Raw genomic sequence first — 26,982 nt, forward strand, 5'->3', positions numbered from 1 at the left:
TTGATAAACGGGCGTCAGTCGGTTTTAATCTCTGAGATGATGAAAGTATTGAAATTAAGAAAAAACCTTTTTTAACAGTCTCTTTTTGCAAATTTTTTTATTGGTTTTACAACAATCAAATGAATGACTGTGCATGGTAGTAACCCTTGCCACCAATGATTGTTTTTCTGCACAGCAACAGCAAGCCAAGACTCTTGAGCAGCGCGTACACGAGGTTGATTGGCAGTGTCGAGACCATCTGCTTGGCTCTGATTGATTCTCAACAGGAGGTTTTTTGAGGTTATGTATTCCTGCAGATGGCACAGGGAGAAGACAGGGAAGCTCAATTTTATTTATTCATTTAAAAAACAAAAAAACTTTCTGTCAGGACATTGTGAGAATTTGTAAAACTTTGTTGTTTTTTTTAACAAAAATTGCCTTCTGCAGCTTTAAAATATGAATTTAAATACAAATCCACAAGGGATATGCATAGCATTATGCTTGACTGTATATTTATTACTATACATTTTATTTGTTATTTTGCTAGTTCGTTGATTCATGCTTCAGTACTGAAAAGGCATCCATTAAGTGCTGATTGCTCACAATATAAGGATGATATGAAGTAAAACTGAGAAAATAAAAATACTCATAGACAAGTTTTAAAATAGTTTTACGGTGATGATTGATGAGAACTGGTTTCCATGCCAATTCTGAACTCATCTTCCATACTTTCTGTCGATGGATCGTAGAGAACCATTTAAATCCACGTTGTCAGTCAGAACTCCTTAGCCATTTACTTTCTCATGTGGTGAAAGCTGCTGGTGGATAAAATATCAAGAAATGTTTCCATTTTAATTACGTCATCACATAATTTTAAGCCTTTTTTAGGAGGAGCTAATGGATGAAGCAACGAGTTACCCATTACATTTAAAACTGACCTGAATCTATTATGAGGACCAGAGAAGATAATTACATATTTAAGACTTGTTAAACCTCAAAAATGAGTTAGACTTTTTTTTTTTAAAACTTAGCAGCAACCTCAAAAAGTAGATTTATTGATTTTTTTTAAAAAAATTAAAAGTATATAATTCGCTCAGTTTTCTCTACAACGCTTTTCCAACACGTCTAAAGCCATTAGGATTCGTGTCTCAGTAAGAGTCTGTTGACCAGGCTCTGATCAAAAACATGTTCCAGCGTCTCTTTTGTCATTTCGCAGCAGTAGCTGGACCTCAGCACGTCGGGACAATAGTCTGAGGTCATGTGTATGATTTTCAATATATGCTTGACTGGTAATTGGAGTAATAAGAAGCTCGGATGGCTCCGGTAATTGCTGAGCGAACGCCGGTGATTGGCTTTGACGTGCTTTATGCTGGGGGAAAAAAAGGAATGGAGGGGGGTGGGAGGTGGAAATAAAAAATAAAAAAAAATTAAATAAAATCGGACAAGCTGTAATTACCCTGTCATTAATTTGGAGCGGTGTCGTTTTTGAAAAGTCGCCATCAAAGCTACACGTGAACTTTCTTACACTCCGTTGTGTTTGAATTTCTGACTGACGCACATGTTTGATGCATTACGCCTCAAAGGAAAATAGTTTCAGCAACGAAACTGGTTGTTGTTTTAAACTGATTTTCAAACAGACGCATTAATGTAGGCCGTTGCTGCACTCCAGCGCTCGCCTTTGTGGTTAATCCTTATCCATACCAGTGTACCCTGGACGCATTTAGCCTCTCGGTGCCGCAGGCTGTCACAGTTTTAGCGAGGTGCGCTATAGCTTCTCCTATGTTTCCTTCCAGCCTAAACTGAATAGAGCAGAGACTGATGATCTGGCAGGAACGTTTGAAATAAACACGGCCATAAAAGTGACATGACTAATCAAATGCGAAGCATCCACGAACATCACACACACACACACACACAACGCTTACTCTAGCTTGCCGCTCATTCTCTGCTCAGCACATTACATCTGTCCTGGGAAGCCAGCAGCAGGGGCCAGCGCCCGGACAGACGCACAGAAAACACTCGGCTCATCTGGGGGCAGGTGTTGGCAGTTCATGGAGCGCAGCAAAGTAGCTCGCATTTACTCTGAGCCAAGGTTTGGCGAGCGGGGATAACCAACACATGTGGAAAAGGGAGACGGAAATAGACTGAATATAAAGCGGTTGTGTGTGGATGGATGTGCGTGTAGGGGTCCCCGCGGTGGCTTCCACCTCGGGTCTGCCTCCGTACTTCGCTTTAGTTTGGTTTCTGGGCTCGCAGCTGCCCTGCCGAAGCGTTCACTCTCACTGCGCAACACAAGGCAAACGATAAAGACTTGCGCTCTGTGGAGGGAGCACTAAAACTTTGATTTCAGGTTTAATTTGAGTCATAACCTACGGAGTCCCCTAGGGGACAAGGTGATTTTTTTTTTTCTTTTGCGTTCCCTCGACAAAGAGCAACTATTAAACTTCAGACTACCATCACAAAAAAGACACATAAAACTGTCAGATATGAGTTTATTACCCCGTGAACATTACTCAGAAATAGTCCAAATAGTTTGGATGTATTTCTTTCTTTCCTTCTTACGGAAACTTTGTTTTACATCTTAGCAGGGAGGTGGAAAGGCCGTGCTTGGCCTGTTCTGCTTTTGCACTTTGTACATAGGTTTGTGGTGCATTTCTTGCCTCAAGAAAAAGCTATAAAACTTCAGATATCTCTCAAACAAGATATTAACACATATGGAAAAAACTTACAAAAACCTTATATTATAGCAGGAAGGTCAGTGGCCACCAAAAGAAAGACTTTCAGTATTTAATTATGTCGAATGAACTTATCAGTACATTATTGCGAGAGAACGCAAAACCTCATGCGAGGTAACGTAAAATAAACTTTTTTCCCATGTTTCCTTGGGTGCTCCGTAATAATCTGCAGGGAGGATGAAGGGAGTTTTTTGGGGTTTTTTTACCCCATAAGATTTGGATTGTGATGGACTTTAAAGCGGATGGACTTGATTGTACTGTAGAATTGTAATAAAAATGTTCAATTTAAATGAGTTTTTTTTTGTCCGGTAAGCAATGATTTCTTACCGGCATCGCCAATAAAGTTAAATAAATATTTTATTATTATTATGGCAGTAGCATGTTCTTTTTTTCTAGGTTTTGTTGGCTCTAGTGGCAAATGTTGCCAGGGCAGGAATCGAACCTGCGACCACCGGCACTAAGGCCTCGATACTTGGGTTGTGCTTTCCCCCTGCGCCACCACAGCACCCCCGCTGTAGCATTTTCTTACACAAAGAAATGATTGTTTGAAAGAAATCAGTGGTACAACAGGTTGAGACGTCCAGGAAATGGACCAATGTCTTTTTTGTTTTTGTTAGAATTTGCTATTTTTGTATTAATTAGAGTATCTAGGTTATTACTTATTGCTTCTCTTGGTCATAAATATACAGAAGCCAATTTCTTGTCGGCACATTTCAGCATGGATTAAGCAGAAATAGCTACTGATCTGAACTTGCCCTTATAATAATATGAAGTCAGAGCAATAATTAAGACGTTTAAAGCAACTGGAGCCGGGACAGAGAAGGTAATTTTCCCATCACGCGCACTGAGAACGATGGTAAATTTACTGTTAAGAGAACGGCAGCAAACACTGGGATCCGGCGGTTGCCAAGTCTCCATAGCAACAATTGGCAACAATTTAAATTGAGGCTTTTTGTACACGTCAGCAGCGCCGCTGTATATGTTTTACACTAGCCAGCCTAAATTATCTTATAATAATGAACAAGTTTGTTTAGAATAAAACACACAGGCAGGAGCAAAGAGGTCAAAGGTAATAATGTATTTTCTCCACGTTTACCTTCTGAAAAAGCCTTTGCCTCAAGCGAAGGCATTTTGTAACCAGGTAACTTTACTGCTCAAGGAGCCCGAGACCTTTGACTATACCGCACTGTTGTGTGCACCCTTTTATGCTGATTCCTGGAACGCTTTATTCCAAACCAGAACTAACGAGGCCATTGTGGAGAGTTCACTTCTGTCTCGCTCTGTGAGACACTTCAGGCTCATGATGCCCAACATTACGAGACTTCCACTGTGGGAAATTGGTGGGGAAGGTCGGTGTCGCTAATTGCACCCTCTCTGGTTTAAAACCAGGTTTAATAGAGAGACTTTGGAGTCGTGGGTATGGTGGATATGGTACTTGCCCAAAAAACGATTGAAAGAGAAGGTGGTTTGAACGTCTCCCTCCTCTGCCTCCATGTAGTTCAGGTATTATTTGAGATGCTAACCAGCTGCTCCCAGTTTTGAAAACAATACCATGTTGGTACGGTTACACATAATAATCGTTGCCACCATGAGTGGTGAAAACCTTGTCTGTTTCAGGTCAGGAAGGATTAATACAATTAATCCAGAAGTTTACATCCACTAAGACTTCCAGTTGAGAAAATCCAGATGATGATGCTTGTTTGCTAGTTAAGAATCTAATCTAATAGGTAAATTTACGACATTTGAGTTAGTTGGAGGCACAGGTGTTGGTGTGTTTCTGGGCTAAAACACAATCAAAGGAATCAGAGAGAATCGCAAAAGTGTGGCCCGTCCTTGGGTATAATTTCCAATCGGCTGTACATACTAAGTTAATCTGTTGTAAAAAGTAGCAAGTACGCACCAACGAAACGTTCAGCCGTCTTATTCAGGTAAGAGTGTTGTAGGTGAACATGCCTTGGTGCAAAATGTTGATCACAAACCTAAAGCAGAAGGTAACAGGAGACAAGCTGGTAAGGGAATGTCAGTATCTCCATGGAAACAAGACCTGCACAGAAACAGACTAAAACGCTTCTTATTGAGGAACAAACCACAGCTCCAAAACAAAGATCTTTATTGGGGGTGTATGATGAAACTAAAATGTAAGTGTTTGGCCATAATGATCACTGTCACATTTGGAGGAAAGCGTAAAACGATATACCTGGGAAGTACCCAGGTAGCATCATGTTGTTTAGCAGTTTTGCTACAGGCCCCCACTTGCAGCACGTACACTGGTTCACTTTACAAAATGCTAATCTAAAATTTCCTATTAGAGCTACAGTAAGGACTGCGGGAGGGGGAGGAGCTTGATGCTTTCAAAACTGCCTCATATTATACTGCTGCAGCACAGTTTTAAGACGCATCTAAAAAGAAACATATAAAAGTTACATATTCCATCTTTAATTTGGAGAGACACTTCTACAGTGGGTGGATGTTTATGTGAAATGTATGCTATTTAAAACTTGATAGAGGGAAAAAAATTTGATAAATGAATATTAAATTGTTGTAAAACTTCAAAATAAATCCACTTTGGATGATGCCATTTGCAGTGCAATCAGGAATTTTATTATCGTATCGATTTTTACATGCAGACCAAGCTTTAAACTCAGCATTTTGCAATAAGGAGTAAACCAAAGCAAAGAACAAACTCGCATCAGCGTTTAAATGTGGTGGCTGTTTGCGTCTAATGAACCCTGCGGGTCTCCACAGAGCAAAGCTTAAATCGATCCCAATTACGTCGACGTCGCGACCGACTCTCCTCCTCAGCTGCCCTGATCTGGATGCATCACATTTACATTTCGTTGCGCTGCGAGTTTTTGAAACGGGGGGCGAAGAAGTTTAGGCAGAACTCTGAAACTGGGTGAGGAGAAAAGGCTGATGAGGCTTATTCATCAGCTTTGTCATGGATTTACAGCAGGCAAACGCCAGGGGAGAAAAGGAGCTGATGACGAGGCTCGGCGAGGCGGCATGTTCACCGTGTTAGCAAGGAAATACAGAGGGGGTTAGGGCTGATAATGCTTGTTGAGTCTGCATGTGTGTGGTGTGTGTGTGTGTGTGTGTGGATGTGTGTGTTCTCGGTGAAGCAGCACACTTGCTTTGCAGTATGAGGGATTAGCGGCGGCTCCATAGAGAGGATGTTTGTTAACACTGGCTCCAATGGAGAGTGCTGGGAGGAGAGCTAACAAGCGGGACGGTACAATGCTGTAAATTAATTAGCCAGGATGTCAGCTGCAGGGAAAGATCACTTTGATTAACTCTCTTTCGCCGTTTTCCTGTAGAAACTCAAATAAGTTGAGTTGGTAAAAACAACAGAAATTATTTTTGCCTGGATTCCCTTTTTTTCTTTTTTGGAATAATTGTTTGATCTTGGATCTAAAAGTTACGGTTATGTTTGCTGTTTGTTTCTTTCTTCTAGATTTGCTCAAATACATCTTCCTAACCTAACACAGTAAAAAACTAGCAGCATTTATACAATGTGAAGTTTTTTTTTTTGTTTGTTTGTTTTTTACATTTTTCTAACTTCAAACATTCGATAGGATTTTTAGTCACAAACCAACACAAAGTAGCATGTAATTTTGAAGTGGAAGGAAAAATGTGGCTGGATTTCTAACTTAAACAAAATCAGCATGATGCAGCCACCGCCATACCTCACAGTGGGGATAGTGTGCTTTGGGAGATGCACATTGTAAGTTTCTTTTCATGTTTTGAGCAAAAAGTGACCTTTTGATTACACCTTACAAAGCACCTTCTCCTGCATGTCTGCTTTTCCCACCGCATAGATTGACTGAATCTCAGTTCCATGTCATATTAAAAGCTTTTTCTTTGAGTTTGAGTTGTTTGGCTTCTTCTTCCTGGTTGGTAAAGAGTGTATCTACAGGTTGAGATTCCTGACGACAGCCTCATTGGGCTTCATCACGTTTTGTATTAGTTGTTATTTGGCAGCCATTTTGTCTTACACCTTGTGTGTCCATATGCTTTAGTTAAACCGGCAGTTAAGTTTCCCTATGCGCCATTTCAGCAGCTCAGTTTGTCTTTTGTTTGTTTGAGGTTTGGTTGGTTCTGATTTTTGAGTCTCGTTTCTGGAGTTGGGTCGCCTGATTAAATGTTGGCTTTGTTAGTCGTGTTTTCATATTTTTGGGGGTAAATGAAAAATCCACATTTTGACTTAAACGCCTGTGTCCTCCATGCTTTACTCCTTGGTCCCTGATAGGTCCACAATATCACATTAAATGCACAGCTAAAAAGTTACTTTTAAGTTTGTTTTGTCTTATTTCGAATATACTGAAATATTTGCACTAGAAACAAAGCCAAAAATACTTGGTAACAGTTTTTTTTTGTTTCTCCAATGCAAATTAAAAGATTTGGTGAAATGATCTGTGGTTTAATAACAATCAGGTATATTTAGTGGGGAAAGGAATGATATAAATCTTTTTTTTTTCTTCAATAGCTGAAAAGGTTGCACATGTCATCTAGCTCATGGTCATTTTCTTATAGTACTGCAACGCTCCATCCTCGTTTGGATTCGAGTCGGAGTCAAAGCCAGGTGGTAAAAGCCATTTGTTGCAACCTAAAAGAGACTGGCCGTTCTTAAGAAAAAAAAAGACCTTTTCCTTGATTTTTGCGACAAAGACTCCAGCTCTAAAAACGCAGGAAAATGCGCAGAAAATCACCAGAAGCTTCCATGATGATTTCTAAAGCAGTCAGTCGTCATTGCACGAACCGACGCTTTAATCAGCTAAGCATGTCAGCGCTACGATCAACAAAAACAAGTCTGTGAGCCTCCTTCAATTCTGACTCTACAGCCGATGTTGTGGAAACACTACAACTTGAAGACGACTCACACAGCACTTGCTCAGGCTCTTGGCAGTTCTGGATGCGGTATCTAACATAAACACCCTGCTTATGTCTGTGTGTGTTTGCGAGTGGAGGGGTGCAGGTGAACAGCTTGCGAGGGCCAACAGTTCCGCGGGCCAGTCTCGCGCATCACTTGACTCGCCATACCCCGATGGAGGCCTACACACATATGAACTTGTTAAGCAAAATCGAGAGAATACGAAACGGAGAGAGAGAGAGAGAAAGGATGTAGCAGCTCCCACTAAACCTGCCTGCTGTTCTGCACAAAATCAGGCCTAACCCCGAGCCCCCCTGACCTTTGGCCAATCCGTCCAGAACTCTCTTTCTGTGACATCTTCTCTGACCCTCTCAGTGTCTGTCTCTGTTTCAGTCAGCCGCTGCAGGTCTCCCAATCTCTCCTGCCGAGGCTCATGTAATGCCATTGTTTAATCCGAGAACATCCTATCTGTGAAGCGTCACGATGCCCCGACAGGCCGCCGTCGTCCCACACTTGTAGAAAAAGAGGAACGGAGCAAAAAGATTCGGTGTCTGCAGGCAGTCGTAGTTACTAAAAATTCAAGGGATAAAAGTCTTTTCAAAAAATGTTTCTCTTGTGCAATTTGTTAAACACAAAAAATGAAAAACTTTTCAGTGGTAAGAAATGACTATTGGTTATATATAGGTAGATAGACAAAGATTCTCATGGCACAGAAATGCTTCAAGATCTTGAGAAACGGATCCATGCATTGGTCTTTAGTAATAGTTTTTTCTTGCACTGCAAGATGAAAGCTATACAATTCATACCTTTCTTTTAATCCAGGGAGACCAATTATGATTAATCTGCATGAATTATGGTTTTTAATTGAACTGCTTCACATATAAACTACATCTTGTCTCATACTGTGAACATTTGGATAGCTGATTTTGAAATCTGGTTTTATTAATGCTAATGTGAATTTGTTCTTAGCATTAGTTGGTTCCTTATTACAGAATACTGAGTTTAAACCATTGTCTGCATGTAAAAAGCAAATCTTAATATGATAGTAGAGTGCCTCATTCCACTGCAGATTACTTTTTTTTACTCAATTTGCTGCTGCTGTTGACACCCGTTTCTAAAAACTATTTACAAAAACATTAAATCAGGACATATTACTGCGAATAAATTATGCAGTACTGATACTGAGAGTTCTGGTGTATTAAACTAAGTTTTGGATTCATATAAAGGTTTTTGTTTCTTGTTAAAGAGTTTCGTAACAGTTGGTTTAGTCTTTGTGTTTCATTAAGCATAAAATTACCTGGATTTATATATTTCAATATCACAGTTGTTTTTGTCAGTTTGTTCATAACTTAATATAATTTTGCAGCTTATATTCAATCCCCGCTTGTTTTGCTGCTACAGATTTAATCCGATTCCGATCGCTCCCAAACGTTCTTCTTCTCTCAGTAGCGACTTTCACACTGCAGATTGTTGTTGTTGTGATGGTGCATTGTTGATTAACTGATCAAATTGGGTTTTCGGGTTTCCAACTGACCAGTCATCAGTTTGGGCCATTCGACTGAAAATCACTTCAGTCACCTCCAGCCAAAACGTTTTGAACTGTCTGCATTAAAAGTCGATTCAGCCATGAAACAGATCGGTGTTGGATTGCGCAGGTATTTGGAGACGAGGTAGAATTTAAACTGGTGCTGTCGTTCACAAACCCATACTGACACTTCTCCTCGTTTTGATACAAAGATTAAGCCTGATGCCTTGGAGCAGTAAAATGAACAGATACCTGTACTTAGAAGTTATGCTAGATTTAAATGTGACAACATTTCAAGATGCTTTCTATGACCATGAGCTGGAAATGATTTACTTGGCGCGTGAAGAGGTGCGTCGTGTAAGTGACCCTTGGCCGAGCGACCATTCATTTTTCCCACCTTTTATCTAACAAGCACCCGAATCCCTCTCATCTTGCTCCTGACACCCAAGCTATTGGACTCAATTAATCAGCCATGGAGGGGGATTTATTCAATCCCTGCCCAATGGGATCCTTTGGTATGTGGCCCCAGTGGTAGCAGGTTGAGAAGCTACGGTCTACACTGTCTTTAGGCCCATTACTCACACCTCACAGCCCGCCGATAAAAGACGCTTTGAGCTGCCCGGTTTCGGGGGGGATCCGGTAGGCTTTTTGTGCCACAATAGCCAAGAGGGTTCAGTCGGCACAGACAGACATGTTTACTAAACTCTGCATAGGTGCAGCAGGGGAGATTACGTGTGCCATTTGGAATAAGTGGAAGGGTGACCATTGGCTGGGAATCCTGGACTAAATGGCAACATGTTTCCTGTTTCACGGGAATCTTTTCAGCAATTTTGGACCGGCTGGGTTTTACCAAAGAGCAGGAAGAGAGATTCACACAAGAGAGTAACAGGGAGAGCTTCACATTTATTGTCTGCAACATTTACATCTGCGCTGTTGAGGTTTAAGCACAACTTTATGGGAAGGACTTCACTAAGTTGACCTTATCTTGGATAAGCAGAAAACAATGGATGGATGGATTGATGGATGTTTTAGTAAGTGCTGAAATGGACATAAACTGCTGGATTTTTCACTGGCCCTGTTTGCTGCTAGGAATGATCAGACCTGCAAAGCATATTCCTATAGAGAAGATGTTGAGACTGAAAAATCAGATTTTCTTCCATTTATCAAATGCACCGCGCCTAAGCCTGCTTACTGCATGTCAACTAACGACAGTCTTGGAAGCATGGAGATTTATGAGACTATTTTAAAGCTGAGTTATTTCCACAGTCCATTCATGTTGTGAGAGAGAGCAGACACTATGAAGGCTGAATGTTTATAGCATTTTTAGTTTTTAAGTTAAAGTACAAATCTGCATCTTCCATAACGCTAACCGTGCTTTCTGCTAGCATAAGTGCAAATCCACTGCCGATATTGTTGCTTTCAGATTGTTTTATGGCAAGAGAAAGCAAAGAAATATATATTTAACTGACGATTTAGCTTAGATCATTCAGCTAGGAACAGCTGCACACGAGCCACATATCAAAAGTCGTGCACAAAAAGTCCGATTGCTGCGTCTCTCCAAGCCTCCAGACACTGTACAACCTTCATTGTCATTGCATGAGGTATGCAAACGCTACAAATCATCCAAACAGAAAATAAAATAAAAGCAACATAACAATGGAAACCACAAGTCATTTTAGGTTTTCCGTGCAAGCTATTCTTCTGAAGGCACACCCAGTATTAATTTTAGTTGTGTGACCTTTCTGCTTTCAACGTCAAGCTGATGTCGACGGTGACGACGTAGTTTCTTCACCTCCTTTCCGCATCCCCCTTTCCCTTTCAAGCTGACAGTTTGCCTGAGCAGCTCCTGACTTCTTAGTGCTCACAACTCTTGTGTAATTTTGTCTCAGAGTTAAAGATGGTGTAGCCTTGACAAATGATAGCTGTGAACCAGCCAGCACCTCTTTCACAGAAACGGGTAGCACACATGCTACATAACCCCAGATCAGATATATATGTATATATACTGTTTATCTCATAGATTATGGAGGATTCTTAACTTACGTTATACATTAGAAATGTGATGTATTCTGATACCAGGTTAGGTTTCTAACATTCCAAAAGCATCCCTACATTCCTACATAATTTGAGAAAAACAATTTTCTAACCAGAAAATTAACAACACTTACAGTTTAAGATAATACTTTTTTAAAGTTTTATGAATCCTTCCGGTCGTAAGTTCATCCATCCATGACAGAAATGTCCAGAAATTTGAGTGTGGAAAGAATTAGAGGTGCCTTCAGAAAGGCTCATGAAACTTTGGTTAAGTCTTTATAAGCAATTTGAAAATGCAAGCGGTTAACCCATGCTGGACTACGTCCAAAAGCTGTAGCAGATTTTTTGACCGAATTTTCTTATTTAATCTGTATATTTAGAATTTGAACCGGTGAGTTAAGCCCAACGGATGTTTGTTTTCAATAACGTCTTAATTAAAAAAAAGTCTGATACTGAGTATTAAGGATGGGTCAGAGTTGCATGACGGTCTGTCCCGTCATAACGTAAAATTTGTCCCTGGTTTAAATTTCCCAAAACAATGAAATGAACTTGAGGGTGAACAACACACTGTGGGCTGTAAGTCTGTGCTGAGAGAATGTCCTGAGTTCACAGGCCACAGCTGTGTAGTCAGGAGGCGACGGCAAAAATATCTGCGGCAACAAGCAATAAAAACAAAAACAGTTCCACAAGACAATCTTCTCACATGTTGATAAGAAAAATCTGATGGTTTTTGAAACAAAGGGTTTGGGTATTACTCAAGTTGCAGCTGCTTTTTTATGCACCTGGAGAAAAGCTTGTACTGTTATCCCTACGTGTTGGATACACCGTGTATGTTAACGTAGATTAACAGCAAGCCAAACTCAATTTTCATGAGCCAGGAAGCCGAGCGTCTTGCTCCTTTATTACGTTTTCTTACAATTTTCGACAATTGTGTAGGAAGCTCAATAGAAGCGTTGAGTGAAACTAGAAACAGAAAATAAATATGTATCAGCTCTAAATGCACAGAATAAACTTCTAATATCAGAAAACATAAATTACAATTAACCTTAGCTGTTGTTAAGAAACAGTCACGAACATTACTATGCAAAAAACTAGTGGGACATGGCTAATTACTGGAGTAAACACATATGAAAAACGATCTCTAAATAAATTCTTATAAAACATATAACACCAAACAGAACACAAATTAAACTTACAGCCATTGCTTTCGGAGGTGTTGGAAAAGATTAACGACACAGGAGACGAAGTTTGTACATTAATAGGCAGGCTTTCTTTCTGCAAACACCTGTTCCTAGCTGCCGCTGCCTCTGCTACACACAATGCACTGCCACCTCAAAATTCCCCTTCAAAATAAAATACAGATAAACCAATACTGTAGAAATTTACTAAACAAAATTATTAAGGCATATTTCTAACTTCTAGCCTTGGGCAGAACAAAGCTGATTACATTCCATTGTGCATTTTTATTTGCTGAACATTTGTTGTACCTCCAGTGAATGTATTGACTTCCAGAGAAGAAGAACAAATTGTTTTCACTGCAAAAACACACAATTTTATCAAGTATTTTTGTCTCACTTCTAGTGCAAATATCTTAGTAAACTTGAATTAAGACACAATTCACTTTAAAGTAACTTAGTAGCAAAATATAGAAGCTTGTTTCAGGTAAATAATTCCTTGATATTGACTAAAAAGTACGAGTTCCATTTAAAGATTATTTCACTTACAACAAGGGAAAATTTTCTTGTTATATGTAAATTTATCTCCTAATGGAACTAGCACTTTCTTGCCAACATTAAGGAATTATTGACTTAAAACAAGCTTCTGTATCTCAGCGAACATACACATGTAAGTCAGTTTTGTCTTATTTCAAGTGTAGTAAGATATTTGCACTATAAACAACAGTAAAATTACTTGGTAAGATTTGGTGCTTTTGCAGTGTTGAGATAAATGCAACTGAACATGCACTTAAGACTTTGAATCTACCAAAAATATTCCTATAGATGTATCGTAAAATTGTATTTCTAACCTTAAAATTCAAATACGTTTCTGACCATGTTTAAGCACGTCCACTTTTTAGTGTGAATGCTGTTACCGAGTGAAGACGACCAAAGCGGCTTCTCCACTAGCTGGTTTTAAAAATTAGATTTGGAGAACTAAAACGGGGCGGAAAATTCGGACTCTACAAACAACACAAACCTACATTCGTTTGCCTAAACCAGCAGTGTGAACCTTCACTGCAACAACCGTAGCTTCTTCAGAGAGAGAGAGAGAGAGAGAGAGAGAGAGAAAAAAGGCTTTGAGCAATCGGTAAAATGTCATCGCTCCACAGTGGGAACGTCTAAATAAAATTCTTTCAGACAGCAAATGACACGCACAGGGTGCAGTAGCAAATCACTTTTCTGTTGCAGAGATTATCAGGCCCGTGCAGAGCTCTGCGCGTTACTGACTGCTTCGTTGCAATTGTAGAAGAAGATGGGACTAATGGGTCGGAGTGAAAGCGGAAGTATTAGAAGAATCAGTTAAATAGGAAAAAGAAGTGCAAATAAGAGTGCTGTGTTTTAATATTGTCTGAACCGACAGTGTTGTGAGGTGCATGTGATTTTTTGTTTTTGTCGCTGTTTTTTACTAGGTGAAAGGAATCTTTCTGGTCCTGCTAGAATCAATCTTCTTCCACGTTAGAGTTGGCTTCAGCTGACTGGGAACTAAAGTGTCCAAAGTGTGTTCTGGTCTCTCTAAAACTGCCTTCCAGGGTTCTTGTCGACCCCTTTAGAACATTTTTTTTCATTTTTTTAGTTTGTAAGATTTAAATCTTGAAATATGGTAAATGTAGTGCATTTTTTGCTTGTTTGGGAAATTTGTATAAAATGTACAAAACAGCGTAAAAAGTATTTTAGAAACTTGGATACATTACAGCTGCAGCAGTGGTCTCTGGACTGTTAACTTAACGGGAGCGCATCTAACTAAAGCTGAGCCCGCAATCAGAAACAGGAGGCAGACTTATAGCAGGAGAGGAAACGAAGACGAAACGTTAACACTGATCTAAAGAAAGTAGATGGAGATGCACAAAGATCAAAATGAAGACTAAAAAGCTAAGAAAGAAAATACGAAGAGATGAATATATATGGCAAGACCTATCGAGCAATAATCAATAGAGGAGACTGCACAGAAATGTGGCAAGACCTGAACTGAGGCAAAAGCGCTGCAGGTCATGATAGGATAAAATGGAAAGGAATAGATTATCAGTAAAGGGAATACAACAACAAACTATGAAAACAGACATAATGGAACAAACTAATACGGCCAAAACTATGAAGCACAAATTACTCATAAAAAAGCGATCAAACCAAAAACCCAAACATCCAAGAACTGAGCACCGTGAAAGCATCACGAGGCTCAACGGTAACATGAGTGGCTCCGTGATGCTTTAAATATGTCTTGTGGATTTGATTTAGAACTTCCTCTGTTTTGTTTTGGGGGATTTTTTTGTTGTCATGTTTCTACAAAAAATCTGTGATCTATTGGTCGATAGACAGATCTGTGTAAAAATTATTACCCATGTTTCTGTCCTGCATTTGTAAGAGATTAGGAGAGTACCGGCACTTAATGCACTGGGTAGACAGTAAAAATACCTTGAGATGACTTTTGTCAGAATTTCAGTGCTTCATAAATAAACTGAACTGAATTCAATTTGTGGTTGACCTTTTCCCAGCCTGCTCACAGTTACTCCGAGCCAGACTGAAGATTTAAATGGGAGTAGTACGTGATCTAAATCAAATATCCAAAATCCCTGGGAAGCTAGGACAGCTGAAAACTCAAAAGACTAGCACTGACAACACTACGTTAGACATCCGTCATGAGCTTCAACGCTTCAGCTGCGAATCAGGGAAGAAAGTCTGAAAATGAACGAGCACTTAACTTTGTTACTGCGACCAAAGGAGCTTTAGCTGTGTATTTACTGAATGCTGCCATGAGACTAGTGAGAATTCAGTTTGAAGAGACAAAAACATGAGAAATTAAACATGAGGATTTAAACATTTCTTAACACTTTTTTTTTCAAACAGTGGATTGAATTTTGCTGAAAGAGGAAAAAAAAGACAAAAAAGCAGCTAAAACTATCTAACTAACTCAATCACTGCATCCTTATGTGACCAACCAGTTGAACTTTTAAGAAGCCGAGTTAAAAGTCCTGCAGTGGCTATTGAAAGCAAGCTACCCGAACGTTAACAGTGATCTTTAAGAGTGTGCAATAAGCACCTAATCTACCTGGATGGAAGAATTTGCATTACAACTGCAGATATTTGGAAAATGGCGTCCTTCTGGATAAACCGCTGTGATCCCAACTTATGTCACACCCTGCGCTCGGCGGCTGAGTCTGCACAGAGCCGATCAGCGGCTTTGCTGGCATTTCCATCCGAGGCACTGAGCCGGCATTCTTTACGAGATCAGCTCAGCGGAGGGAACGGTTCGTAACAGGACGCTTTGACGGAGTGCTGATCTCAAACCTGTGTGAATGCCCTGGCAGGATATTTAATGACAACAATCTGTTTAGCTTCTTTGGGGACTCGAGTCTAATTTTAGCGCTCAGAAATCAGTTTAGGAGGGGGACGAATCGCTTCTTTGAACGGCAGTTCGTGTTTGCAACATCACTTTCAGGATTTGTCTAGTAGGTGCTGGTGTTACAGCGCTTTGTGAAAGTTTTAACAGCCCCTTTGATATTTATACAATTTGTGAGTAGGCGGAAGAAAGTTGTTTGTTAGAATATCCCAGTTAAAGCCTAAACTTAAATCCGATTGAAACTCTATGATAAGACTTGATGGGGTTTTTTTTTTATTATCACCGTATTTTTCGGACTATAAGGCGCACCGGATTCCTCGTCTTCGGTGTCGGAATTCAACAGTTGGGCGATGGCGGCATCAAGCAAGCCCGGATGCCTCTCGTCATCATCCGATTCAGTCTCATTGCTGTTGCTTGGCTGTTCATTGATGATTCGTGAAAGCTCGGACCACACTTGAGACCCATACCTTAGCCCGGGTATTGATGATCCATTGGCAGATAGTAGCGTAACTAGCCCGGCGCACGCATCAAGAAAAGTGGTTCGCCACCCCAAAACAAGTCTGTCTAGCATAGAAAACTGATTCCACGAGGTTTCTAACCAGCAGCGATTATTCTTCGTCGCTTATCAAAGTCGTAATAAGACATACGGTACACTGTTCATACATAAGGCGCACCGGAATATAAGGCGCATTACCGATTTTTCTTTTTTGCAAATATAGGGATTTGATGTGCGCCTTATGGTCTGAAAAATACGGTACTTAAAAATGATTAACCTCTAAAAGTAGAAGTCATGGAAATACCACAAAAGATGTGCAGTTGTAATTACAAAGTAAAGATGCCAAAAGAAAGAAAAGGTTTCATCTGTATCTTGAAAACATTATCACTTCACGACGATGCTCCGCTTTGTGTCGACCTGGCAGATAAAAAGATCCTTATTAAAACATTCATGTCTGTAGCTCCAGCATAACAAAAATATTGTATAGTTGATGTTGATGTTTTTATTAATTAGCGAGGGACTGCAGACGATAATAAACGAAGCAGAAATTTGTCCAGAAAAAATTCTGCTGGTTATTCCTGAACTTTGTCCTATTAGCTGCTCTTAAGTTTTATCCGTTTTGCTCTTGTACGACGGAAGAAATGTCCAAAAGTGACATGGGTTTGAGCAAGGTCAGAGCGGTTATTTTAAAAAGAATCTGGTGAAAGCTACGGATTAAGACGAAGGACAGAAGAGAGGGGACTGATGGTTACATAAAGCCCATATGGTCCTGGAGAACCATGTGATGGAGGAGTGGATGGATGGAGGGAAGAAGAGCGTCTGCATGTCTGACAAGGAGGTCCAGGGAGCTAACGCCGCAGGCTAGTAACACCTGGGCACAGAGATGCTCCGTGGTCAGATACCGATGTCGCCCTCAGGGTTCAGCTAGTCGTCGTAGCTCAGAGTTAGTCATCACTTTGGGTCCGTCTTAATGAGATCCCTGTTCAACATGTGCCGCTTTTCATTTCATAGCAGTTAAGTAAAAATGAGTCATTGGCTCTTTATCGCCAGAGAATGAGTCAGACATATTTAAAGGCTCTTCAGGGTTTGTCAGCTGCACAACTTAAAGCCGTCTGCTTCAAAACAATCTGATGAATATTCTCTTTTCTCCTCTTTTCTCTTTTTTTTGTGTCAGACCCAATTATAGTATTGCCTTAAATACATTTATTTATTAACAAAAAGGTCCCAGTCAGGATTATGTCTCCCTGAGTTAAAATCTCAGTCATTAATCAAGAGGCATTTGCTAAAGTCCCAGTTCGATATTTCAATCAAGTCCATCTTTACTTCACTTTACCAGATTAGTCCACCTATGCTTTCAGACTAACTCAAAAGTTCAGTAAAAATAATGCAGTTGTGTTCTGAACGGATTTGTCTTTAAAGAAGCAGCTGCTTTGTCCCAAGTGGAATTTCTGCAAGTCACTGAATATGCTGCTCTAACTTAACTTGGGCATAATATCCAATATGACATTTTATAAAGCATCACCGAACACTTTGCCATCTATTTCCAAACTTTAAAAAATTAATTTAATGTCTTACTAAACTCACATCTTGTTTTCAGGTGAAGCCGTTCGTTTTAGCACTATGCTAATGTTAGCATGCCTGCTCTTTGCTTTGACATCATTTTGTGATAATGTTGGCTTGTAGCAGATTTTTACAGCTAAAAGTTCAATTTCGCCATAAGCAGACAAAACCTGCAGAAAAAAAAAAAATAGTTGTCTTGAACGTTACAAAACTGTCTAGTGTTTCAGCAGCTCTTTGTTGCAGCTAGCTTTCCTTCACCATCACTTTTTTGAAGACATCTGAGTGCAGGAACGTGATTGTAAAGGGGAAAAAAGGATTTGGATATCTTGATTTAGCTGTGTTGCAGTATTGTGGGCCCTCTACATTTAAACAGGCAGTAACTGATAAAAAAAAAAAAAAAAAAAAGACTGTATTACACAGCTCTATGTATTGCTGGAGATGGGCAGAGATATGGTCAGACTGGAGACCAACAACAGATAAATGGAGTGTAAAGACGTCCTACAGCGATCATTCAACTCTAGCTTGATGAAGGTTCCAGAAGGTTCTATTTGTACGGTCAGGTTGGAGTTTCACAATTCATCTTCTGACCAAATGGTGTCTCAGTTTTCCAAACAGTGTGCCAGTGAAGATGAGCGTTTCTAATATATAGCTTGTGTTCATGTTATGAAGCAAAAATGTTTCGCATACGACATCATGGCTGTTTGGAGAAACAACAGTGCAGTCACCAGATTAAATTGATGTAATATTCAGCACAACTGTCGGCCATTTTTGGCCGATTTGCTGATTGTGCGTCAGATTTACGGGAGTACCAGAAACGCGCCAACACGAAGGTTCCACCTGGAACGTATGATTTAATTAAACTTCTGATTAATTGATGCAGGAATAGCTTACGTCAAATATTACAGATTAAGAAAAACTTATTTCCCTGTTTTTCTAGCTGCTTTTCCTTTTCTGTCGCATGTTTCAGATCAACAAGCAAACTTTACCCTCAAATACAATTGGTAGGTTTCCACTCTGGAAGAGTTCTGGCCAACTGTTCTTTGCAAATCTGTCTAACATACAGTCACATCACACAGGTTTTTCAGCCAGCATGAATTTTTAAGGTCGCATTGGAATAACTGAAATGGATTTAAGTCCAGATTTTGATTTGGCCTTGAAAAGCCTTTATTTTAAGTCAACCATTCACGCTACAATTTGAATTTCTTCAAGAAAATAGAGCGGAGTTCATTGTTTTGTCAATTAGAAAACGTTGTCCAAGTCCTGGAGCATCAGAGCAGCCCCAGACCATCATACCACCTCCTCCATGTTTGATGGTCTTTTCAATGTTTTTTTAGTTTTATGCCAGATGTAGCGCAACTTTGCCCTTCCAAAAAGTTTCATTTGAAGTGGTGGTTTATTACATATTTAAGTCTACTTCATCTTGTAAGACTCTTGTCTGATTCTATATGCCTTCCAGAAATCAAACTTTTGTTTGGTTTGTGAAACGGAACTAAATGTAATGAGGGTAATCGCAGTAAACTCAAAATTCTACAGGTGGGGCAATTGCCAGATTGGTTTGGATTGAAGGAAATTCTTGTTTGAAAATTTGAAGTTTTTACTCAACTTTCCATTGTCTGTTAGTAGTATTAGTTTGATGACATGAAACATCTAAGAAGAAATATTTCAGAATTTTCTTGAAAGCACTTTTATGACTTTTAGTCATGAAAGTGTAAGTAAAAGATGTTTGCTTCAGAATTTATAAGCTGAAATGTCACTGTGTAGCATAAAATGCCCACCGATACTCAACATTTTCTTTCTGTTCTGTCCCTGTGGTACTAGTTTCAGATTCTAGACGCACACTGTGTGTGTGTGTGTGTGTGTGTGTGTGTGTGTGTGTGTGTGTGTGTGTGTGTGTGTGTGTGAGTGTGAGTGTGCGCCTGTCTTGGGCACATCAAGTTGAGCTTTTGTAGAACAAACACCAGAGATCTAAGGATCATTGCTATTCCCCGAGTTTCGTCTCCCGCTCTTGTTTGTCTTGTCGCAGAGTCGAGCGCAACCTGCCACGGCGCGTGTTTGCACATCTGCGTGTGTTTTCCGTGCACGCCCACACCTGGTTGCTCGCGGTACGGCACAAGAAGAAGCACTGCCGACATGTTGACGGGAGCGCGCACACAGCTGCGCACTTGTGCTCCGCCGCTTCTTGCTCTTCCAAAGTCAACTCCGGGGACGGAGATGCTGTAATGCGCCACCCGCTGCGACGGCGGCGTCTCTGCTGGCGGTCTCCACCCACGCACCGCTGCAGCCGCCAGCTCGCTCGGAGGCTCCCCCGAGCGACGGGGCTTGTTTTGCTGATCTTTTCTGTCTGTCGCACCTGCAGTACGAAGACCTGTGGAAACGGAGGTCAAGGAAGCCGGAGAAATTGCGTTTGTTTTCCCTCCAAACATGCCCGCACATCTGGACTCGCAGACAAGAGGGGGGTTTTTTTCCCCCCCAGAAAATATGGCAGCTGTTTATGTGGTGGTTGCCATTTTGTCTAATTATTATTTTCATGCTCATGAACATGATGTGTCTGTAGGAGCTGTGTTTGTTGGGAAAAGGTCTTTATCAGCAAAAATGTACTACTTCTGCGTTATGTGTGAGCATGCTCTACAATAACACTGACTATATGAAACCACAGTTTCAAGGTATCTCTGTGTTTTCACAGAAAATGTGAAACAATGACCTCTAACTGTGTTACTTAGCAAAGAAAGACAGCATATCCTAACTGATAGAACATTCTGATTATTACACTTACGTTAACTTTTAATGTTTTTTTTAACAAGACAAAGATATGAGCAGAAATGCAGAATAAACGTACATGTAGTCGTCAGTACTTGCTGTGGAGAAGCAAAAAGTATTTTGTTAATCTTCTAGCACTGCTGCTACTGTTTTGCTAAGTTATTCTTTAGCAACTGCAGCAACAGTTCCTCCTTTTCTATCTTAAAAAGTTAAATGATTTTATGAATATATGCGTAAATACTATTATAGTGGGTTATTTTTACCCCAGTGATATGATACCTTGACAACACCGACACCTCCGCATTGCAGCTGCAGCCTGACAACGGCTCTGCGCTCACATCGGTTTTCTTTGACACGTCGTCGAGCCTGAACACCGTGAAACTGAAAAGCTGAAATTAGTGTTTAAAAATGATGGGAGGAGGAAGCAGAGATATTCGAACATGTTTTAAGCTCTTCCCCACCTAAAGTACTAAAGTCAAAAAATTTCGCTCATGTACTCCGGCCCACCGTTTGGATAATTTCACCTTTTTTTTTTTGCCGTTTCGCCGCTGCTTTTGCTCAACTGAATCGGCAGAACTCAGTCAGTCGAATGTCGGATTACTTCCAGTCCGTGCGCGACACCTCGAGCTCTACCTCGGCGATCTGAGTTAGCAGTATTTATCTGTCATGCAGCAGCGGCACAAGTGCCTTCATGTGAGCAGCGCGCAGACACAAACAGGGCCGACAAGACACACAGCTGAGGGTCTGGGGCGTAGGGGTCACGGGAGAGCGGCCATCTGATGCCAGCAGATGGAGCGATGGAGGGAGGAGAGCAGAGGAGAAGTTGGAAATCAGGGCGGCACAAAGTGAATGCTGGGAGGCTTTTCTAAAGGCACTGATTTCACTTCCCATCCTTTCTGCTCCAGCGAGCCCACCTTATGCTCCACTTCGGGGCAGAGGAGATAATAATAACTGATGATAACCATGACACTTGAATAACCGAACTTCACATTCAGCTGAACAATCCAGAGAAAAAGATAACTCCTTCAGATGCTCCCAGCAGAGTCTTGGAGCTCTTAGAAGTGAGGCTGAGGCCAATTTACGGGATCAGTAAGGTGGGTTTTTTTTTTCTTATGTGGAATGTGAAACTGCTGGTCTCACTGTAGCAACACTATCTCGGAAAGCCACTCGCGTTCGCTGCAACCTGTAGTCACCTGTGTGCCTCTCCCTCTCTCTCTCTTTCTTTGTTACAGAATGGAGCCGTTCCAGGGGAGCCCGTGAAGAAGGATGAAAACTCCCGGCGGGGGAACTGGGGCAACCAGATCGAGTTTGTCCTCACAAGTGTGGGCTATGCAGTGGGCCTGGGCAACGTCTGGAGGTTTCCCTATCTCTGCTACAGAAATGGAGGAGGTACGCGTTCCAGCTGCCTTTGGATAAAGACTGTAGTGGCGTTACAGAGGATGCCCGTGCGTCCTTAAAAGGTCTTAAAAGCATCAAGACCTTAAAATGTCTTAAATTCATTTTTAAATGAATTTAAGACATTTTAAGGTCTTGATGAATTTAAGACAAAGTATTTGCCCTTTATATATAAGTATAAGAGGTCTTAAATTTTGTGGTGGCAGGAATATTTAATCTTGTACATCATATGTAATTTATTTTTGCTCTTGAGACTTTTCTGTCAGGCAAAAGTTTAGCCATGGCCGACTTTGTAAAAATGGCTACCCTTCTTGGGGTCCACATCATAAAAACAACATTTATTACAAAAGCAGTTTCACACACATAACACGTTATTAGAAACATCTTCATTTTGCTCTGTTAACTAGGTGGCGTGTTTTTTTCTTTGTTTGTTTTTTGCGGGGGTTTTACCACTAACTAGCTGCTGAAAAAACCCATTGCTAGCTAGTTAGCTTTTTTTTAGAGAGAATTTCTTTGGCTTTAAAGTTTAGAAATACCTTTTTTTTTTCAACCCCTCCAGGGGGTCTTTTGTGGGCTCTAGTGTCCCTTATATGAAAGTGGGCTGACAGGAAAGGGAGAAAGATATCGTCGGGTCCGGGAGTCGAACCTGTGACAACCACGTCGAGGACTCAAGGCCTCCAAACATGGGTCACACTATCCTCTACGCCACCACGGCACGCCCCAGAAATACCTTTTTTGAAATTATTTTTTAAAGACGTTTTCAGTGCCAGTGGCTTCTACTGGACAGAAATCTGTCAGGAATGTTGCACAGAGAAGAGGAGAAGGACCAAACTGTGGAGTAAATCTATGGCAGAAGATTGAAAGACATTTAATAAAATTTGCCTAATTTCATTTAATCTGTTTTCATCCTTTACAATTTAATCAAACATGCCCAGTGTGTCAACACTATTGCATAAGCATTGCCTTATAAAAAAATATATACACTTTCTTTCTTTTTCTTTTTACGAAGCATGCCAAATAAACCCCACAAGCTTTGGATTTAATATTTTGTTTGGATTTTCTTGCTTGACCAACACACATTTGTTTTTAAAGTGGAAGTAATACTGCTTGATATTCTTTTTTTTTTTTTTTACATAAAAAAAAAAAAAAAATCTGAAAAGTGTGGTGTACATGTGTAAGTAGCTCCCTTTACTCCGATAACAGTAAACAAAACCCAGCAGAACCAGTTCAGAAGTCAACTAAGTGGTGAATAAAGTGAATTGAATCACAGTTACAGCCACAAAATGTCACTCCTAGATTGTTTAGCGGTTCTACTTCATGTGTCTGACGCACAGGTGGGATCCTGGTAGAGAGCTGCATTCACACGCCGTGACTCTGCATCCGTCGGTAGATGTTGTGTAGCATGCAGAAGATGGCTGACTCTTTAGCCGTAGTGACGAGGTCTCTAACTTTGCCCTGGATCAGCTGGTACGACAAATTACGCCCGGAAACACACATGCAGATGTTTCTCACGGTTGGCCGTCTAATTTCTGCTTGAGCACGGCTGGACGGCCTCAGCTGGACGTTTACTGACCCCTCAGCGAACACATGACATGTTCTCACCACAGATGAGGTTTATCTTTGCTTACTTGTTCTTTTTTTCCTTTACTTGGAGTGCTATGTATTCCTGCTAAGTCGAAGATGCAGGTTTGATTTCTTTTCAAAAGTAAAACCAGCCAACAGAAATTCAGAAATAGGATTAAAAATAATAAATATATACTGTATATATACTGTATGTGTATATATATGTTTTTTTTGGTTCCTGTTTGGATTCTGTTTTTGAATTTGGATCCTGTTGAATTTGTTGTCACAAACATATCTCAGAAATGTTTCCAGGGAGATGCATGTCAAGAATAGTGCTTGAGACCAACAATGAATTTTATTATTCATAAAGTGGACAAAGCATTCACATTCGGACATGTAGCTCTTAATCCACTAAAATATGCTATTAACTCCACATTTCACTATTTAAATATGAGTTCCTCCCACAAATAACCAGCTGCAAATTTGCAAAGACAAAAATATTCCCGACTACAGTCACCATTAAGTCTGCAGGCGTCACTGAACTGTGGAGGAATCCTGTCTGGGTTGGTATTTCTAAATCAGCAAGTGATGTGAATGTTTATGCAAAGCTGTTAAGTACAAAAGATGGAGAAATATTCCTCCCCTATTAGTTTTAGTCCAAGAAAAGACTTTGATAAAAATAAAAATTTATCTGATTGCACACAATTATTACATATGTGGATACATATATTCTGTACAAATTGTAATGGGTTGTAAAAATAAGAATGAAGATCTTGCTTTGGTTTACAGTCATTTTCTAAATCATCTTGCACTTGACATGGACGGTTTTTACAGCTGACATGATTAGAGGAAAAATCTAATTTGCAAAAATATCAAACAAATTGATACTTTCTGTCATTTTTTTTTCTTGTTTTTTCACCATTTTACGGTATTTAGTAAATATTTCACACAATCTGTGTTGTAAGCAGCGATGGTCTTGTAGAATCTGACACTTAGGGTGTCATTTATAGAAATATATGTTAACGTGGGGAGGCTAATATCCGATTCGTAGCAAGAATGGATAGACCTCATGTTGTATGACCCTAAAGGATGGATGAAAAATGTGATTCATTGTTGTACAATAGAAACTGTAACTTTTTTAGTGTCTTAAAATTATAATGCTTTCCAATTAGTCCTCTCTGGGACCAATTAAAAATTGATTCCTGTGGTAATTGTTGGTTGGTGGCCTTACAAATCATTATTGGTTTTTCTCTGAAGTCAGAATTGCTCTGTCCTGCAAAGCAAGAAGGAGGCAGCCTATCCATAATCAGCATAAAGTTCTGTGAACTCTACCGTGAAGCTTACAGTTTATGGAGAAACGTATTCTGTTTTCAACTTTATGTTCAGACATGAGCATGGCTCCACCTTTACACAAATAGGCATAGTCATTTTCAGGTCGCTCTGAAGCTTTCTGCTGCAGTTTGATTGAAATCTGCAATTTTTGATATATCTTTGATTCATTCTGGTAACCTAGCAATAAGAAAAATAAATAAATGGAGATTGGGTTTTGTAAAAGTCCCAAACTACCAGACTTCCACCTGCTAATTACGAAGCTTAGATTGACTCATAACTAAATTACTTTATTTTAACAACAGTTTTCCCCTCCCCCCTCTTTCCACTTATGCAATGTTTAATGATGCAGTGCATAATTGCCTCTCACTATTGCCCCCTTCTAGATCCCTCTGCTTTTTGGATAGCAATTAACGTGTAGATGGAAAATTCCCTCGCAGCATTTAGTTCTTTTTAATTACCTGTGAAATCAGATGAAACGTCGTACCTTGAGTTTTTGCCCGTGTGTCTCCCCAGGTGCCTTCATGCTGCCATACTTCATCATGTTGGTATTCTGCGGCATCCCTCTCTTCTTTCTCGAGTTATCCTTCGGTCAGTTCGCCAGCCTCGGGTGTCTGGGTGTCTGGAAGATCAGCCCTATGTTCAAAGGTAAGCGTTCAAATGTGTTTTCGTCCAACTTTTGGTTTGGTGAATGGACTAAGCAAACGGCATGAAAGAAAAGTTGTGAACACACAACATTTCTAGTCGGTAATAAACCGACGGTGCCTGTTTTTTCTTGCAAAAATGTCGAGCGAAACGTTTGCAGGACATTTCACGCCTTTATTATTATTATTTTGGGGGGTTCTTCTTCTTCTCTTCTCCCCGTTCAGGTGTTGGTTACGGCATGATGGTGGTGTCCACCTACATCGGGATCTACTACAACGTGGTCATATGCATCGCCTTCTACTACTTCTTCATGTCCATGACGAACCTGCTGCCCTGGACGTACTGCAACAACCCCTGGAACACGCCGGACTGCAGCGGGGTGGTCGGCAGCGGCGCCCAGCTGAACGGCAGCCTGGTGAACGCCACCGCCAGCCTGGTAGCCGGGGTGACGGAGGTGGTCAACCGCACCAAGAGGACCAGCCCCAGCGAGGAGTACTGGAAGTAAGATCAAGTTGCTGCGAATTCAAACTAAGCTTGCAAAGTCTTTTTCTGAGGCAGAGAGAGAAATTACGTTTTTCTTTCTTGTCTGTGCAAATGTAATTGCACACAGCCTTGCTAAGCAACACACAGTTGGTATGCCAAAGACGTCTTGCTGACTGAACAACTTTTATCTGTACACATCACTACAGTAAAAGACATCGACCAGCTAACCTCAGTCGACTGAGCCCTACAGGATGATTCTACTTACGCTGGCCGAAATGAAATTGGCAAGATAAGCTTGCATTAAACATGGCTGGTGTTTGCGGACAGCCGTCAAATATTTGAACAAGATGTGACTGAAGGTGCGACGGCATTTGAACAGTGTTGGATTGCACCAGCACAAGTGGCATGCAGCATCTCACGAAAGTATTGAGACCCTTAGAAATTATTTCCCACTGCTTCAGGCTACAGCCACAAATCATGTGAACACAAACTGAAAGTGGCGCATTATGTTGAATTGCAATTGCAAATTAAAGTATGAAATGTTAGGCGGTGGATTTGTATTCAGACTCACCAGCACTCAAACAATTTTATTTACATTATAAGTAATCAGTAATAATACATCTATGTGATTTTAATCCTTATAGGATAAAGACAAGAAGGCCGTTGAGTAAAGAAATAAAGTTTTATTAGAGTTAACTGCAGGGTCTGTACTTAATTAATTAATCAAAATTAATCACCTTTTCATCAAAAACTTAAAAGAAGCAATGCTTTAGAAATGTGTACTGTTGCAACATTAACATTGTAACATTAGCATCGGGGACATCTGTGTTGCTGCAATACGTTTTGTATTGAGATGTGATTTTAGCCTTGATTTTAGCCAAACTTCTTTTTCCACAACTTGCACACAACAATAATTCTTCTCCAGCATCCCATCAGAAAGTTTTTCGTAGCAAAGGTGAACGCCCAGCGGACCAAGAGAAGCGACTTTGTCGTCAATCGCCGTTTGTGCGTCGGGTTTACAGGAGCACCAGAAACACGCAAATACAGAGGTTCCAGCAAA

At 40.4% G+C, this 26,982-nt stretch overlaps 1 protein-coding gene across 6 annotated transcripts in view; it reads left to right on the forward strand.

The window, feature by feature from the left end:
- slc6a9 (solute carrier family 6 member 9) overlaps nt 1-26,982 on the forward strand; it is a 79,678-nt gene that overhangs the window by 34,774 nt on the left and 17,922 nt on the right. For 5 of the 6 annotated variants that reach the window (XM_023335466.1, XM_023335465.1, XM_023335467.1 and 2 more), the window contains 3 exons: nt 21,740-21,896; nt 25,311-25,442; nt 25,664-25,940. In XM_023335466.1, the coding sequence (XP_023191234.1) occupies nt 21,740-21,896; nt 25,311-25,442; nt 25,664-25,940 (566 nt within the window). Of the gene's footprint in view, nt 1-21,486; nt 21,602-21,739; nt 21,897-25,310; nt 25,443-25,663; nt 25,941-26,982 lie in introns of those variants that run through there. The other variant, XM_023335469.1, reaches the window with a different exon arrangement.

This window comes from Xiphophorus maculatus, chromosome 6, assembly GCF_002775205.1.
Source record: "Xiphophorus maculatus strain JP 163 A chromosome 6, X_maculatus-5.0-male, whole genome shotgun sequence".
NCBI classification, from domain to species: domain Eukaryota; kingdom Metazoa; phylum Chordata; class Actinopteri; order Cyprinodontiformes; family Poeciliidae; genus Xiphophorus; species Xiphophorus maculatus.